General features: G+C 35.7%; 1 protein-coding gene across 1 annotated transcript in view; it reads right to left on the bottom strand.

The window, feature by feature from the left end:
- LOC149791251 (uncharacterized) overlaps nucleotides 1-18,912 on the bottom strand; it is a 226,430-nt gene that overhangs the window by 206,798 nt on the left and 720 nt on the right. Inside the window, exons 2-5 of the mRNA XM_089969727.1 lie at nucleotides 11,376-11,471; nucleotides 9,678-10,341; nucleotides 3,934-4,109; nucleotides 2,202-2,247 (exon numbers count right to left, since the gene is read on the bottom strand). Of these exons, the coding sequence (XP_089825853.1) occupies nucleotides 2,202-2,247; nucleotides 3,934-4,109; nucleotides 9,678-10,339 (884 nt within the window). The 5' untranslated portion in view covers nucleotides 10,340-10,341; nucleotides 11,376-11,471. The remainder of the gene's footprint in view (nucleotides 1-2,201; nucleotides 2,248-3,933; nucleotides 4,110-9,677; nucleotides 10,342-11,375; nucleotides 11,472-18,912) is intronic.

The raw sequence follows: 18,912 nt of genomic DNA, 5'->3' as shown, positions 1-18,912 counted from the left end.
TCATGTCCATCCACAAATATCTATGCATTCTACTGCATATTTGACTACCCTACTCATTGATACTCATGTCCACCCACAAATATCCATCAAACATACATGCTTCTTCTTGTTATGACTGCATGTATTAAGTTGGATAAAGAAATATTTGAAAATGTTATCATAATTAAAATTTGTGGAATTCTGAGATTTTACTCCACTTTGTGATGGCATCCAAGGATGACACATTGTAAATGATTACAACATGAGAAACATAACTAGAAAGTTTAGCAAGTTAGCATGCCATGGCTTTGTTGATGTGGTTACCTACCAAGTGACAGATGGAGGATATTGACAAGAAACATACCTGAATAAAATAGATGCCTTACAAAAGGATTTTTCATACTGCTACAGTAGTCCCCCTCTTGAATGGCCCCCCTGACCAGCGGCCACCCGCTCCTTACGGCCAGAATCCGTTGGCACCGACAAGTTTGTGTTCAAAAAGTACCCCTCGTGAAAGGCCACCCGGCTAACGCGATCAGCAGCCAGCATTTTAGTGCAATAATATAAAATTTACCCCTCACAAGCAGCCGCATTTTATTTGAATATATATCCAGAACCAGTATTGTATTCATAACGTGTGTTAAGTAATCCGATTTCTGTTTCCCCGATGTCAGGTTTTCGTTACTGAAAGAAGTGTTGAGTCAAGTACATTTACCACTAAGGTTAATATTATATCATTTACGCCTCACGAGAAGCCAAATGTATTCCATAAAAACCGAGAAAGACTCAACTTTTAATCCATACAAAAGGGTACGTACATGTAATCCAGTTAGCCTTACTGCTGTGTTATCATAAGATGTCCGGTTTAGTCACTGATAACTGTTAAAATTACAATTACTGAACAGTAGTAACAGCTGAGAAGTGGCAGTATCGATGTACAATACCCAAGTCAGCAGGAAAATGGTTTGGTAGCCTTTATGGCTTCCCTTAGTAATATGTTGAGCTCGCTAACTTTGATAATCAGTGGCTATTACTACTGACAATAATTGTCAAAATTACGAATCCTAACAGCCGCGAGGTCAAATCTGCGCGATGTTAATGGTACATATCGAAGCCGTTTTGGCTTCTCTCACTTAGTGTAAAATAATGTATAAAAACAACAGGGTACCAGACTGCGAATAACGAATCACGTGACAAGATCACTTCCTTTAAAAACACACGGCAATTTGTTTAGATGCATACAAAATTGTTTTATCAGTATTGTAGTTGGCAACATGAATAACTTACTGCAAAAAGATCAACATGTCATCGAGGAAAATAAAAATTCTCAGTTCAGAGGAGAACATGAAAGTAATTCAACTGACTGGAGGGGAGGGGGGTCGTCGAGGATCCTTGCAGAAAACTAATGTCGGGAAGACTCAGATAAACAATATCGTGAAAGATAATGAAACAATTCTGCAGAAGTGGGAAGTGAAATGGACGGAGAAAGAAAGATTGTTTGAGCCAGGACACATTTGTATTCTGATTTGAATGACAAGAAAAAGCAACAATTTTGTCAGTTGAATTGGGATATGACAACTTTACTGCAAGTAACGGATGGTTGCACAGATTTCAAGTCCGACACAATATCAAGTGTTCTGTCCTTAGTGGAGAATCATCTGATGTTAATAATGAAGTTGTCGAAGATGGGAACAAAAGACTAAACGATGTATGCAGGGGATATGACAGCAAGGATATTTTTAATGTGACGAGACTGGTTTGTTTTTTAGACTGTTACCAACAAAGTGACAGATAATGTGAACTGTAATATAATTATTAAGACAGATTTAAAACTATATCAATGGTTATTCATAGCATTCTTTTGAAAATGATGACACGGTTTGTTTTACATTTATTTCACATCATGCATGTGATTTTTTAATTAAAATATTAAATATTTAAAATTAAATGTACTTGTGACTTTCTTCATATGTATTTACTATTCGCAATTGTCATCCCCCTCTAGAAAGGTCACCTGCATGATAAGGCCACTTCTCTGCTGCATTAGGGGTGGCCTTATAAGAGGGGGACTACTGTACATCCCCACTGCAGACTGTGCTATAATGTATTATCTTTCAAACACTTCAGAACTAATTCTTACTGCTAGCTCAGCTAAAGGCAGAAAGTTGACTCCTACATTTAATGTAAACTACAGGTGAGATAAATAATATACACTAGCTTACCCTTGCATATCTGAATCATCGAAGGCAGCTTCCTGATATCCCCCACCTGTGATAAATAAAATGATATAAACATGGTCTTATGTGGCATTAAACATGGTTCCTTCGCTTTTCTAAATACAAATTTCCAGGTCTTTTCCAGTTCTTTTTCCCCAGGATGAAATTAATTTTTCATGTTTAACATATGACCATTACTGAATGGAAATAAAAAACATTTTGGATTATAAAACATGTATTTTCCAAATCTGAAGATGTTTCTCTTTCAAGACTCTCCAAAACATATATGTCAGAAAAGATGATCATGTACAAAACCATAAAATGAGTCACACAAAACAAATTTGACTATATTCCCAAAAATTGGCATTTAAAGCCATTTCAATGTACAGAATACAAATTCTAGCTTTACTTTGCTGACCTGCATTATGTTGCTACAAAGAAACAACATAATGAGCATAAACTATTCTGTTTCATTTCAAACCTTTAATTCCAAAGAATTCAAGAGCAATATGTGTGCATGTTATACAAAGTAAACATTTCCTATCACAGTATGAAAAAACCCCAATAAATGCAAACTTTTAGAATCTTATCTTGTTACAAGAAAAAGTTTAACCCTGAGATTATGTGTGCCAATAAAATCTAAAACAAGATTTTTCAACCAACCTAAACTCCTTAAGACAATTTTGGTTAAAAATTCCATCATTTAAAAATATTTACAAAAGACCTTCAAAATTATATATTGTTGTATAAACAAGGACTGAATTTTCCTTAAAATCAACTTATCTTCTTGTAGTTCAATAAACCAGTCCCCAAACCTGCATTGATACATGGGCTCTTATCATTTCTTAATATGTAATAAAAGGGATGACAATTTCCCATTTCTCCTGCGTTTCATTTAAGATCTGAAACCAACGCTTCAAGCTACATGTTTCCCATTAATCCATCAAAAACAGCAAGACACGTTGTGTTCAAAAGATTGTGTCTAGGTCTGGATTAATCTATTAAAATCAGCAAGACCTGTTGTGTTCAAAAGATTCTGTCTAACCCTGCATTAATCCATCAAAAACAGCAAGACCTGTTGTGTTCACATGATTCTGTCTAACTCTGCAATAATCTATTAAAAACAGTAAGACCTGTTGTGTTTAAAAGATTCTAACTCAGCATTTGGCTGCAAGGCATTGCACGTGTGAAGTGATTTTCCTAATAATGACATGTACAGAGTTTCCTGGTGATCCATTACAAACTAACACTGGTATCTGATGATGATTGTAACACTTTCCAAGTTGCATGGCAATCCACTGAAATCTGTAAGACTAGTTGTGTTCAGAAAATCACGCCTTACACTATATTCAGCTACAATTCAAGAAGGATAATAACTGTCATAAAAGGTTAATAACTCGCATGAAATTTGTGGGAACAAAGTGATTTAATGATCTGAACATCTTCAGAGTACCATAATATGTAAAAAAGTTTCAAGCGATCCCTCAAAAACCATGGATTAGATACACTAATAAGACTGCATGCCAGATTGAAGGATGAACCAGATATACATTTCACCTTCAATATAGACAGAGGTATAAAAAGGAAATAAATTATTGCAGGGAGGCATCACTTTCTACTCTCTGGTGGGCTACTAGGTCAATATCTAAACTGTTCCCTAAAGTGCATAGTTAAATATCATTTTCTAACTTGTTGCCCCAGAGGTTTTTTATGTAGCCTACATAATCCCAATTCTTACCCTCATCCATTGACTCATCACCAGTCTGTGGAGTAAGATTTGGTGGAGGTAATGATGAGTCCGACTCACTCACTGTGGCAGGATCATCCATGTAATCCATTGTGTCCACATCTGATGACACTACTGGCTCCACAGGTTCCAAATGCTTCAACTTTCTACTCCTATCTTTACTTTTGCTGAAACAAGAATGTTTACATATTGACAAGATGAACATGCACTGTGTCTCGACTATTAGATAAGCCAGCTATGTCATCAGGACATATGATTCCATCACACACACATGATGCTGAAAGCTTCTCATTGATCATGATTACTTCATACGTTATTGACTTAGCTCTAAGAGAGCAAATCAATAAAAGAATGTCATACGCTAAAGGTGATGACTGAATGTCAGATATGAATGCACACATTTTGACTTAAGAAATTGTAACAAAGGACTGAATTGAAATTATCAATGACATTCCCTAAGAATCTTATACCAGTACTCATATCTATACCTTTGAAATGTATATACTAATAAGAACACATGATAATGTTGTTGTGGTTGTCGTGGGTTTAACATCATTTTTTAGCTCATCATAGGCTATATGTTGCAGACAGTATATCGGAAGGAGAACTCCCCAGAAGAACCACCAATCCATGGGAAGCTAATGGCATACTTTTTCATATACCTACAATGGCCGAACCTGAGACTCAAACCTATGCAGTTAGAGGTGATATGTCAAGACAAGTGCAACAGACCACTTGGCCACCTGGGGCCCCCAATGATATTGCATCAAACAAAACTACGAATATGATGTTAACAGTCAACCTTGTCTCTAAAATTCTGTTGCAACATACACTCGCTTACAAGTCAAACTGCAAACAACGATTCTGACATAACATAAAAGCACCTGCAGATCAGGGTCTGAGTTGTTTCTACTCCTAATAAACTGCACAGATCTAGATCTGCAATGCATTATGCAATGTCAGATTTGGGATTGTGCAATTAGCAGTTGGAATCATCTTATAAGGGAGTATATATAGTATCAGGAAACTGAAGTTAACTTTGCCAGGCCCTTAATAGGTGCCTATCCACACCCCACCCCCATTTCCAAAAAACATTCTGACAAATAAAATGAATCTTCCAAGGGTTTACAGTTTGAAAACCCATGTGTATAAGTGTAACTACAGTTGAAAGATATTTTAGTCAACTTTTATGTAGGGTCTGTTGCTACCAAGTCAAATATTAACATATAATTTTACAGATAGCAGACAAATTTGAAGTTCATGGAAACAAATGAATCCAAAACCTTTTACAATCCCAAAACCAAATAGCGCATTGAAAAGTTCCCAAACCGAACTTTAAGTAGATCATAATTTTATCAAATATTTCACCTAAAATAATAATGAATGATATCATTTGATGACTGTTGGTCACCTAATTTTGGGAACAGTTACAAATTGACATGGTTATTATGATTTAAGAAATAAATGATTTTTATTTTACTATGGTTAGCAATATGATGACTTTGTTGTATTTTAAGGCTATCTGACTTGCAAAACCATCAGAATTCCAGGCACTTAATGAACTTATTTTGCCACCACAAAATGTGATTCCATCCCATTTCTCCCTATTTTTGCTTCATGTTACCTTAATAAGACAGGAATGAATGTTATTTACCCCCTTACATTTCTTCAAGCATAATAATACTTTAAAAACAATTTTCAGCCTGTTAAAATTGAATCACTATATCATCTGCAAGTCAAGTTAAAACTTTTCCTTGCGTTTACATTTAATGGTAAATGTCCTTTTGACTCCATATCACCCACAAGGGAAGAAAGTAGGTAACATGCTGCTAACAATTTAGCATTTAGCTATCCTTCTCCGTAAACATTTGATTTACTTCTATCTTTACTCTTAATCCCAGATCTTAGGTTCAATCTTCCACCAGGTAAGTCCAGGTGGGCTGCCTCTGTGTTTCCTTTACAAAGGCTTTACTCTCATATTTCACCTGGCATGATAAAGCCAATAATGTTAAAGGTGCCATTAAAAACCAATGAAACAAGAACAGCAACAACAACAAAACACAAACAAGAAACCCCAACAAAGAAACTGAATACACTCAATATCATAAAGAATCACACAGGTCCCTCATCATGAAGACCTTATCTCTCTTATAACAGTAATAAATTGGTTCCGTTTTGTTTCAGACTTGGTACTTAATTTAACTTGCTTGTTTCCAGTTCTTGGTTAATGTCAAGCAATTACAATTGTGGTTTAAGAAATTGATATCTTTTTATGCTCTGTTTGGTCACATTCCTTGTTTGAATATCCTCCAGTATTAGGTAGTCTCACTTAAAACCCGGTCATATTCACAACTCCATGTACAGCATTATAGTTAGGGAATGCTGTATCGAAACCCAGTCAAATGTTACCTTAATAGATCTCTCATTTAATATTATTTAAATTTTTTAAGTTCTTATCTTGACCTCTTTTACGTTTCATTGAATGGTGTCATATGAAACTGACTGTTATATTCTTGCTGAGTGTGAATACAGTGCTACCCTGCCATAACGCGGCCCGCAAATTCAGATATAACACAGCAGTGGCGTGGCTCCCGAAATTTCATATATCCATTCGCACAAAAGATTTCCCCTCCAAAGTATGTACATGAATTTGAATATAATACAATAGTGGCATGATTCCTGAAATTGTAAATACATGTACATGTATTTTTCTCGTACCTGGAAAAATATTTTTTTGGTACAAAAAATAGTGATAAAATGTTTATTATCATTTGGGGGAAAGAGTCTGCATATGAATTCGAATATAATATTGTTGTGGCGTGGCTTCTGAAATATAAATATAACAATTTCACCATGTTCTTGAAGTTTTATGCCAAAATAAACATTATTGGAAATGTTACTTATTACTGATCCTTGAGTAAAGCCAGTAAGTTGTCTTTGTGACTGTCTTCAATTAATTCTGTATACAATCATTACTCAAACGTTTCTTCTTTAACTGCATACATAACCAAGCAGCAGACAATGCGGTGGTTGATAAAAGATTCTCGCAATCTAATAAACATCTAAAAACGAAAGCTGCAAACATGTTTGCTGGGCTTGGCAGTGTTATTAGACACAATCAATTGACCAGTAAATAATGTTCACTTTATTAGTTGGAAATTGAAAGGGTATGAAATTGTACATGCATTCAGCTTAAAAGTGTTTACAAAAGTATTTTTCATGTTTCTTTCGATATTCACAAAATCTGAAGTAAAAGTTACATGCATGCTGAAAGCATGTGTTGTTTGTTAATTATTTTTGCTGGTTTGGTTCAAATGAATAGGTGTTTAAGTTTTAATTATTGGGAATTTACAATGGCTAAGGGTACACGGAAGTGCATATGATAAAATTTTAGCAGTATGAAATTTGCACAGACATCATTCATAGACCCTGGAACATAATGAACAGTACATGTGCTTCGTCTTTCTCAACCTAACTTTGCTGTTAATTTTTCCCACTGAATTCAGAAACATAATGATCTGTGACAAAATTACTGAATAGTTTAAATATGTATGCAATTTTTGCAATGGAATTACACAGATTAAACGCATGCCACGATGGTATATCAGACGGTAAGTAAACAGTGTCAATACCCTGTTCATGCTATATATTGGATGTTGAATTCAGACACAATGATCTGTGACAAAATTATTGAATATTTTTTATCTGTGCACAATTTTTCAATGGAATTACATGCATTATGAATGAATTGCATGCCGTGATGGCACGTTAGTAAATGGTGTTGATACCCTATTCATGAGATACATTAGACATGAATAAATGTATATGTGCCATTGCGTCGTTCTCTGAAAAAGTAAAATACTGTAAACCCCACATTAACGCGAGCCCGCTATTAACACGATCCAATTTTTAAAACCCCAATTATCGCGTTATAGCGGGGTTCCACTGTATAATTTTTTCTCTTGTCAGACACATTTTAGAGTTTTTATGTTCTCATGTCGACTATTTATTATCCCAATAAATATTTCTACTTTTCATTTACTTGAATCAACACATGATGGTGTATAAAAGGCTTGTTGAATAAACATTAAGACGCAATTTGTACTAAAATTGGTTGAAAAATCTCAATATTTGACACGCAGAGAAGATATACATGACGTACACAGAGCACATGTATAGGCACTAAGTCTGGATACACAGAGCACATGTATAGGCACCAAGTCTGGATACACAGAGCACATGTATAGGCACTAAGTCTGGATACACAGAGCATATGTATAGGCACCAAGTCTGGATACACAGAGCACATGTATAGGCACCAAGTCTGGATACACAGAGCACATGTATAGGCACCAAGTCTGGATACACAGAGCACATGTATAGGCACCAAGTCTGGATACACAGAGCACATGTATAGGCACCAAGTCTGGATACACAGAGCACATGTATAGGCACCAAGTCTGGATACACAGAGCACATGTATAGGCACCAAGTCTGGATACACAGAGCACATGTATAGGCACCAAATCTGGATACACAGAGCACATGTATAGGCACCAAGTCTGGATACACAGAGCACATGTATAGGCACCAAATCTGGATACACAGAGCACATGTATAGGCACCAAGTCTGGATACACAGAGCACATGTATTGGCACCAAGTCTGGATACGCAGAGCACATGTATAGGCACCAAGTCTGGATACGCAGAGCACATGTATAGGCACTAAGTCTGGATACACAGAGCACATGTATAGGCACTAAGTCTGGATACACAGAGCACATGTATAGGCACCAAGTCTGGATACACAGAGCACATGTATAGGCACCAAGTCTGGATACACAGAGCACATGTATAGGCACCAAGTCTGGATACACAGAGCACATGTATAGGCACCAAGTCTGGATACACAGAGCACATGTATAGGCACCAAGTCTGGATACACAGAGCACATGTATAGGCACCAAGTCTGGATACACAGAGCACATGTATAGGCACTAAGTCTGGATACACAGGCTTGCAATACAAATAATAAAATAACAGACAAATGGTAAATTCCTAAAATAAAACGTGTTTATGTTCTCTTGCTTCAGTATGTGACAAAGCAAAAACAGCTTAAGTCTATAAAATACTGATTCAAATCACTGTGTGCACTCCTGTTCATCTTATTTTGGGTGAGGCTTGACATATTGAATTATCAAAAAGCTTATCTGGAAAATGGGTTTACTGGCAGTTTATAGTGATGAGGAAGTGTGTTGCAAATGAATAAAAATCATTTACAATAAAAAGAACCAAATGGAATTTCTTTGTAATACTCTATGTGTGACTGGGGAACCCTCACTTGTGGGTACCCTATTAACAGCCATGTCTGTTTCTTAATCATTAGGATTTTCTTTTGATCATCAATTTTGTTAAAGAATAATGAAATGATAGCATGCAAACTACACAAACTGTATTGAGCTGGGATCATCCAAAGCAAGTACCACATTTAGCATCTTAGAATCTTTTGCTGCATGTTAGCAATCATTTAACTTATTGTGTCATTAAAGTTTAACAAAATTAGAATTATATGTTGTTTCTCTACAAATCAATATCAGCATCAATATAAAAATATTTCACTATATTACATGCCAGCTTTACCATCCCATTACGTACTTCTTTCTTTAATTTTTTTAACTGTTATTTAAAGGATCTTTTTTTCCTTGTATAAGACCTTTTTTCTTATGATATATACCTCTTCTTCTTACTGCTGAGAGAAGTACCATCTTTCTTTAGTCGCCCCCGATTCCGTTTGTCTTGATAGTAATCAGATTCTGCCAATGCTTCGTATGATGTGCCAGAGTCGTTTGAGTCATCGGTGGTCTGACTGGACATTGCTGACATATACGAGGTTGTAGGAATTGATTCATATATCTTAGCTTCTTTTCGTATCTGTGAGAGGGAGAGTTTTAACTTAATTGGTTCTTTATGCACAGGTTCATTCAGTGACACAATGGATGCAGATGAGCTTGATTTTGCTCTGTCTTTGTCCTTGGAGTCTGTATGCTCTGACTTTGACCATCTTTCCACAGTTTCTGATTTGGATCTTTTATCTGGAGATGCTGAAGATTTAGATCTCTTCTCAGATTCTGGCCGAGATTTCTTCTCTGCCAAATCTGAGCGAGATTTCTTTTCCTCTGTTCTGGATCCATGCTTAAATTCTGACTTGGACAACCGGGATTCTTTCTCACGACTCCTTGTCGATGACTTGCTAGCAGATTCTGGAGTTGATTTTGATGATCCTGGTGGTGCAGATAGTACATCTTCCTCTCCACCTTCCTGCCCTTCCTGTGCTAAAGGCTTTTTGTCACATGAAGATTTCTTTTCTGCCGAAGGTGCAGATAGTTTGTCACTCATTTCTGTGAAGAAATAAAAATATTTTAAAAAATAACAGACATGGAAAAACACTCGGTTGATTCGGTTATTTATGTACCTTCATGAACAAAAACAAGTGCTATTTTTTTCCAAAACAGACAAGATACTGATGTACTTTTTGGTAAATTTTAAGAAAATTGATACCACAGAAATAAAAAAAATCACATTATAAATCAAATATGATAGATGTATGTAGCAACCAATGATTATCTTTAATTGGCGGTGAAGCAATTGCTTGTGCCTTGCATCAGTATATATTGTGATACACAATCTACAATGTGATACACATGAAAAAAAAATGGGAAAATGACTAACAATTATTCATGACCACTGAAGATCAAAATAAACTTTTATCAGGTACCATTTTCTATCAACTGTCCACGCTATGTATCGATGTATTAAAACAGCCCATTTATGAATGGAGCAGTGAATCATATATCAGTGATTGCCGCAGAGTCAGTATATGAACAAAGTTCTATGAGAAGGGAATGGTACAGAAACCAATTTATTCCATATTCAATAGACAATAACTTCACTATGATCTTGGATCAATTATCATCAAGTTTTCAAATACATGTACATATTTTCAAACTAATCTACAATTCTTTCATAAAATGTGTTGTTAAACACCAGTTGGCCCCAGGTGGTAAGACATTAGGGAATGTCTTCCCTCTGCTCCCAGTGGGAAGATACTCCCAGGATGATTCAAATGTGGCCAGTAGGAGGAAATTTAATGAATATTATGAAACTATGTTAATTGCCGACCCTAGTTTAGGAATTAAAAAAAAAACAAAAAAACAATTGGGACAAGTGAGTTTAAAAGAAAGTTTGATCATAAATATACAAAAAAATTAAAATGAAATTTGGGATACGGCTATGAGTTTCAAACTCACAACCTCTTGTTTGTGAAGTGGGACGCTGAAAGACAAATGTGGGTGTTTATATATAATATTAAATCACTCCATCAAGCAGGAAAATAAACTCCATAGATGTCACTGATGAGAAATTTATACCTTACCTTACCTAGTGAATGTCATTCCTCTCTAAGGTTTAAACAGAACTCGTTTCATCTACATTCATGGATCAATTTGTCCGGAACCATAATCAGATAATTCTGAAACAGAAAAAGGTTGGAATGTATTCATATTTCACATACACCTAAAATAATAATCATGATAATGCGATGCCCACATCAAAAGGACACAAATGTAATTTTCATACCATCTACTGCACAAAACATTTTGCAGCCGAAATCTACAGCTTTTAATAAGAGACTTTAAAAAAATATTTAAAACCCACCAGAATTTTTACTCATTCTATCTACAAATTGAAAAGACTAGTAAGAATCAATCTACTGGAAGATGAGAGATATTATACAGGGCCAATGATATGTAGTTGAATAATCGGCTTAACATGGCTAATGTTTACACAACAAACTGTTAATTGATTACCTTATTGTTGTAATTTAAGGCCAAAATATGGAATGTTTTTGGATTCAAGTTTGTCCACGATAGCTTTTGAGCCTCTGAATAAAACTCTTTGGAAGGTCAGAATAAAAGGAAAGACAGACTAAAAATTTCTGCAGAAACATTCTATTTAGTTTTTGTGTTGTTTAATTGTTGCTGCATTGTTCAAGATATTTTTTGAGGAATATCAATGGATAGCTCATATATTTTAGGTTGATTCACATCAAAATACATGCTTTCTCTGAATGCAAAAAGACACTGGCTAAGAAATATGAGATCTGGGAATACATCTAAGTCCAACTGAGGAACTTCTTCCTCAGCTGTATTGGAAAGCAGTCAGCAGTCTTAGCCATGGTGAAACAAACTTCTCTGCATGCTGAGTATGGTTGTTTGTCACTTCAAATGCAGATACAGACAGTACATTCTCCATTTGTTGTAAAATACATAGTGATTCAAGGGAAACTGGAGCAGAAATCTACAGCCTGTCAAGTGTGAAACTTAATAATCACAGTGAATGGCATTACTGGTCACCGGTCACTATCTTACGAAGGAAACTAAATATGCATTTGGAGCTGATATATAACAAAAGGTCTTTGCCGTTAGCAATGAAATATACAGCTCTTTCTTTTTCAATGTAACATTTTCCACTGCAATCTGAATCATGTTCAAAAGTTGTTGTATTATATAATAATAATAACGATAATAATAATGATAATTATAATAATAATACTAATGAAGAGAAAACACATGAAGAAGAAAATCCACTTGTTTTCTTTTCAGTCAAAACAAATAAAATTAATGTTGATAAAAAACTGATGTCCTGGTTCTATCACAAGAATGAAGATGATACAAGCAGATATTCTGTAGACCTTGTATCTCTCCCAAAATGATATAAGGGGGCATACATTTATTACATACACAAAAATCTGGCAAAGCTTGACTGCTCCCCCTCTCTGTTCGCATGCATACCTTTTTACACATCCAATTCTATAGAATGATCTATATTTAATCCACGCAGAAACAATCAAGGATTAATAATATTAACATGTTTAATAAAACAGATAGTCCATCAATGTAGACGGTCTGGCTGCATCAAACAAATAGGCTGCATAACTTTAAAAAGTTTGTCTAGTGTCTGCTAAAATTCAAACGCCAACTGAACAAGTTAAACAGGTTACATATTAGACAAATTATCATCGGGGTTTCACCCCCGTTTCATATGTGCATGTACATTATGAGCAGACCCTGCATACGCAAGCATGTGCATTTGGGTTAAACCACCCTTCCCCTCCATGCATACGTACTAAATGGACAGCCTCTAAGTTGCAGAATGCATTCATAATGACAGTAAGTGAACATATTATTCCAAATTCTATTTCCAAATACGAATCAAACTGAAAAGTGTGATATAAAAAGATAGAAGGCACTAGGCTGCATGTGGGAGTGTGCATATATATATATACAGGGATGGTCCTGGCTTTTAAAAAGCTGTCGCCAAAAAAATCGCCAACCTCAATATTTTGTCGCCAATTTTCAAAACGTGTCGCCAGAACAAGTAGTGTACGTTTTTTCAAGTGTTAATTTAGTCTATTAATGTAACAGGCAATGAAAATTACAAAAGATGGGTTAGTTAATACTCTAATTACAACAAGCATTAACAAAATGTTACAAAGTGTTACATGAAGATCCGTCGCGATTTTAGGGCTGCCCACTTGTTGAGTGTAGTTTCAAAGTCTAATTTTTCACATCTGTACATGCTGATTCTCATTAAATTCTCGAGAGATGAAATGCAGAGTTTATTTCTGATGTCAGTTTTTATGAGGTTCATCTTACTGAATCCACGTTCACAGTCTACAGTGCTGACAGGTGACACCAGTAGTCTGTCAGCAGCCCCACCCCCCACCCCCAAGGCTAGCTGCTAGCTTCACAAAGCTTGTAGTGAATTGCTTCCTAAATCCCAAGAATGATCACTGAATGCTGTATGAATTTTCTCGACAAGCAAAATAGGATCTCCATTCCCACGAATGAAACTTACACGAGTCAACACCTGGCAATATTGGATCGTATACATAAGCATAAATTTACACCCAATTTAGGGGTTCATTCACTCCTGTATTTAGCGAAATAAATAATTATTATTAATTATGCAAAACTGTTTTTTTTTGGTGCTATTTCTTGTTGCGGAGTTTAAGTCTCTGCAGCGGTAACACGGATTGATGGCAAAAGGAAAAGATCAATGAGTAAAATGCTGTACTGGCGACAGATATAATTGTGATTGAGATTTTTTCCATTTGCTTTGTATTTATATACAGTAGTCGGTACTTCAAAGGTTATCAGTTTTCTATGAAGGTTCAGCAAAACTATTGTAATGGTAAAAAAAAAAAAAACTAGAAGGATCAGCCATTCAATTAATTGTATCTGTTCTATTTGCATCTTCAGAAATCGGTCAGTTGTAGGTATAGTTCGGTAGCATGACTGACGGTATCACAGCATACAGTACTCAGCCCAGATGTCAGCATAAGCAGATTATGATGTAACAATGCACTGTAAAGATGGGGTTGTCAATACGAACAAAGGATCGTTTGTATAACAGATTGATTCCAATGCATTGCTTAGTCAAGTTTGTGGCTTCCTTTCATTCTCCCTTTTAATTTATCCAGTCCAAATCCATGATTGTATGTACAAATTAAATAACCAAAAAGTCTGTCGCCAAAAAAATCGCCAGATGGGATATTTTTGTCGCCAATAAGGAAAAAAAATCTCAATTTGCGACATTGGCGAAGCCCAGGACGATCCCTGATATATATATATATATATATATATATATATATATATATATATATATATATATATATATATATGCATGCTCACTGAATATGGGATTGTGGGTTTCCTGCAATTTTTGTCCATGTTCCAAAATCTAAATGACATGCATGAAAAAGTTAAAATATATACATTATGTACTAAAATGTTACGTCCCACAGATCTGGAGGGTGGGGGGACACTGTTTACCCTGCCCTTGGGATCCTGGGTGCAATACTGCAGAGTATATTTACATTCCAGCATCAATGCTTGTTTAGAGAACAGCATATGATCTCAACTTGCAAACTTGTACAGAGGATGCCAAAGATGTGATCATGTGATTTTGATTGAATAAGTAGCAATACTGTATTAATATAAACTTGGACCAATTATCACATTACAGTGCAAGTCAACAAGTATAAAGTTCAATGATTTACCATGCACAGTTTTGCTACCTGGTATGCTCCTCAACTGAGTACTTGATTACCGTAGTTGTATAGGACTGAATCATATAAATGTTGATATTCACTGAATCACTGCTATTTTTGTCCTGTTTACATATTAACAAGTGTCAATCAAAATTCCTCTGATCTATTGTGTAATCTCAAATGATGTAAATTTCCTCAATTTAAAACAAAAAATGTTCTGGGTGGTCATGTGTATAAGGATACAAGTCATAGGGCACAATGAAAATACCAGGACATTACTTGCCAGTAAGCTTGTCCAAAATATGACTAAGTCCTGTAGCACTATATGACTTGCTATAAGATATTAATATAATGGATAAATTGCAGAGGTCTCAGAAACACTTAATCACGTGTATTTGGACACAATATTTTTTTTATCTTGGAAGCAGAAAATCCCACAGGAGTCCTCCATAGGCTGGCAATGGCTGGGCAAAAAATTCAAAGCCTTGCCAGTCATGCTTCAACCACTTGCCAAGTGGAAAAATATGTTGATGAATTGATCATTTTAGCTGTGCTGATATTTACAATATCAGAACTCAGTGGCTGAAGGCACCCAGATATGTATAGTGTCGTTATAAGAGAAAAAGAAAATGATGCAATAGCTGGGCAGCAAGTTCGAAGATCTTTACTAGCTGCAGAGAGGTGGGAAAATGCGCTGATATTTACAATGACTGAATTCAGAGGCAGAAAGACCCAGAGATGTGCATGTGGTCATTATAAGAGTACAACAAATGAACAAATTTATCTTTCATTATTGTGTTCATTTCCAAGTGTAGCTGAATTAGTAGTGTGTGCGACCTATAAATCAAGACAGATTAAGACTTAGACAATTTGGACAAGTAATTTGGGGTTAAACAGCAAATTGACGAAGACTGTAATGAGATTCAAAAGAGTGCTCAAGTTGCTAATAGTGATAGTTCAGATGGAATAGTCACCAAGTGTAAGAAAGTGTGTGATGCCTGGCTTAGTGTTTGGAATAAGGCCTTTCCATGAATTGAGAAAATTCAGGCTGACTCTCAAACAAGAGCTACAGGTAAAACCCGTTAAAAAGTGAAAGGCAGCATGGCTCTCATTTTTTAATTTAAGGTGACCTCTCTTTTTAAGATCCTAAATACATGCTCTCGGAAAAGCTGATTATTCATATCGCTAGCAGATTTTTAATCCCAGCACTGTGTTTGATGTTGCCTTAACCTCACCATGCACCATCTCTGCTATACTGGAATGTATACAATTCAAAACTGTAGTATATTTGATGTCTGACGAACCCCCACAAACAAAACAAACAATATATGATCAAGAGATTAGTTAAAACTAACGACATTAAAATTTCAATGCACATTTACTATGGGGAAGTTTTTCGGAAAATTTTCTTAATGCAATCCCGCTTATATTGCGATGTTATTTTCTGGACCACCAACATCGCGTTAGAACAGGTTTTACTTGTATATATCAGTGGTATAAAGAATATGGAAAATTAAACCGGTTGCACGCTGAAACTGAATGAATAAAACAAAAGGAAAATGCTTTTCATTTTGAAAACAATATGCTGTCATGCTCATAGATTCAGAAGCAGCAGCCATGACATGATTCTGAAGATGGCTTATGTGGTGGTCATACTGGTTGAATAAATGACATCCATTTTCAGCTAGGACTAGATACTAGGATGAATATGTGTGAAAAGATTCAAGTATTTTATAAAGAGTATCAACAACAAACTTGCTCTAATAATTAGACAAAAACTGGACGGCAGACAACGTTGAACAGACCAAACCATACATTCACCTGGTCTCTGCACAGTTGTGTGTTTACTGGAATGAACCTAAGCAGATGACAACACTCGTGACCCCAACATATATATCAGTGGTTCCCAACCAATTTTTGCTGCAAACCTAAATTGGTCACCAACAAGACCCCCTGACTCTCATACTTAGATGATTTCTTCACTGCTATGGTTGCCTAATAGTTAAAGCATCCGCCTCTGATGCAGGTCGTGGGTTCGATACCAAAGGCTGACAAAAAGGGTACTAACAGCTGCCTAGCTTGGCACTCAGCAGTAAGAGGTTCGTGTTAGGACTGGTCGGGCTGGTGTAAGGATAATATGATTGGGTGGGACATCGTGCTGTATGTCTGTGGCATGATGCCCTAGTGTTAGACATCACTATAAACTGTCAGACTGCAGACACTGTAGCAATGTGACTGAATTGTTTTTTAAAGCTATGTTAAAAATCCAAATAACACACACAATTTCTTCAAAAGACCCTTTGTGACCCTACTGAGGGCCCCATTACCCTGATTTGGATTGCAACCTGAGGTTGGGAATCGCTGATCCAAAATTTACTGAATAACAAAAACTACTTCTGAAACTAATTTTTCTTGGAGGAACAACTACCATGTCCTGTGACCCCCAAATCAATAGTGGACAGTAACACATTTCTGTGCTGAAACCATTTTGCTTCTTTCTATTAAAGTGACATTTACTTTTTCAGTCCAAAATCAATTAGGTTTTTCCTTTCTGCAAATGCAAACTAATGACAAAGTTAGGTTCAGGTTTGTCATGTAGAACTAAATTCTAAACGAAGAATTTTTTGGTGCAAAAACAATTGTTTTTATTTCTTCATCACTTAAATGATGTTCAAAAGAAAGTTATTGTGCAACAGCCAGTTCCTTTGTTTTAGTCAGAAACCATGGCTTTTAACCCTCAAAAATTTATATGGTTTTTCCTTACTATGAGTCATCCAGGAAGTTTGGTAACTGTAGATGGCAAATAATTTCTGATATTGTGCTGATACTATTTTTCTTGTTTTAGTAGGCAACCTTAACTTTTTTTGATGTTCTGACCCCAGTAGTAATTGGGTTCTTACTTACCCCAGTGCAAATCATCCACAACTGTAGACTGTGGAAAACACAAGTTATGGTGTGGATTTTTTTTTTAGAGACAGACGAACACTAAATGGAGAGGCAGACAGATACATACACATAACACACAACACACCACCTTAAAAAGGAAGAAAATATGATTCTGAACATATCTAGTTTATAACATATCAAGAGTATGGTAAATGGCAATTACATACCAGTCCTGTATTTAATAGCCTTCTATGTAGATAACCTAAATCTGATTGTAGAAACCACTTCTTTCAGTCACAAGGCTTCTTCCTTATCCCAAGTGCAAGCCATCCAAACACAGATCCCTGTTGGTGATTTTGAACTAATTTTATTGTGTAGAACCTATATTCTATCTTTCTGACATAGAAATCATGTGTATTGTGATGTGATTTGGATTTTTAACGTGGCTTTAACAATTTTTCAGTCATATCGCTACGATGTCTGCAATGTGGCAGTTTATAGACTTCTTCCTTAACACGTGCTGGCCATTAACAGCCATATACACAATAAAACACTCAAGTTATTGTATGAAAACAAGATCCGAAAAACATCGAGTCTGTAGAACAAACAATAGGTATGTTTCTGGAGTCAACACTGTGCAACAGTGTAACCAACAATCAGCACCAAATTTACCAAAATCAATATTTGTTTTTGCCACCAAAATTAAAATGCATCACAATGTACATTAATGATATTTACTATGGACAAGTCGTTTGGATCTTACCTTTCGGTCAATGGTGAAATCCAAGACTATCCGAATGCAAAACTGCACTTTTAGACAGCATTTGTCCAGACGTCAAAATCAGAGAACAATTATTGTATTTTCTACATTATGTCACAAACTGAACGAAGTGTGTCGGGTAGTTTTGAAAATTGAACTATTCTTGATTATGACTTCCTTAAGTTGGAAATTAGCAGACGCAATTAGGATAAA

The sequence above is a fragment of the Sinohyriopsis cumingii genome, chromosome 9 (genome assembly GCF_028554795.1).
Source record: "Sinohyriopsis cumingii isolate HCF-2022 chromosome 9, ASM2855479v2, whole genome shotgun sequence".
Lineage (NCBI taxonomy): Eukaryota > Metazoa > Mollusca > Bivalvia > Unionida > Unionidae > Sinohyriopsis > Sinohyriopsis cumingii.
Note: the sequence above shows the minus strand (reverse complement) of the source record. Positions and strands in the feature narration are given on the sequence as shown.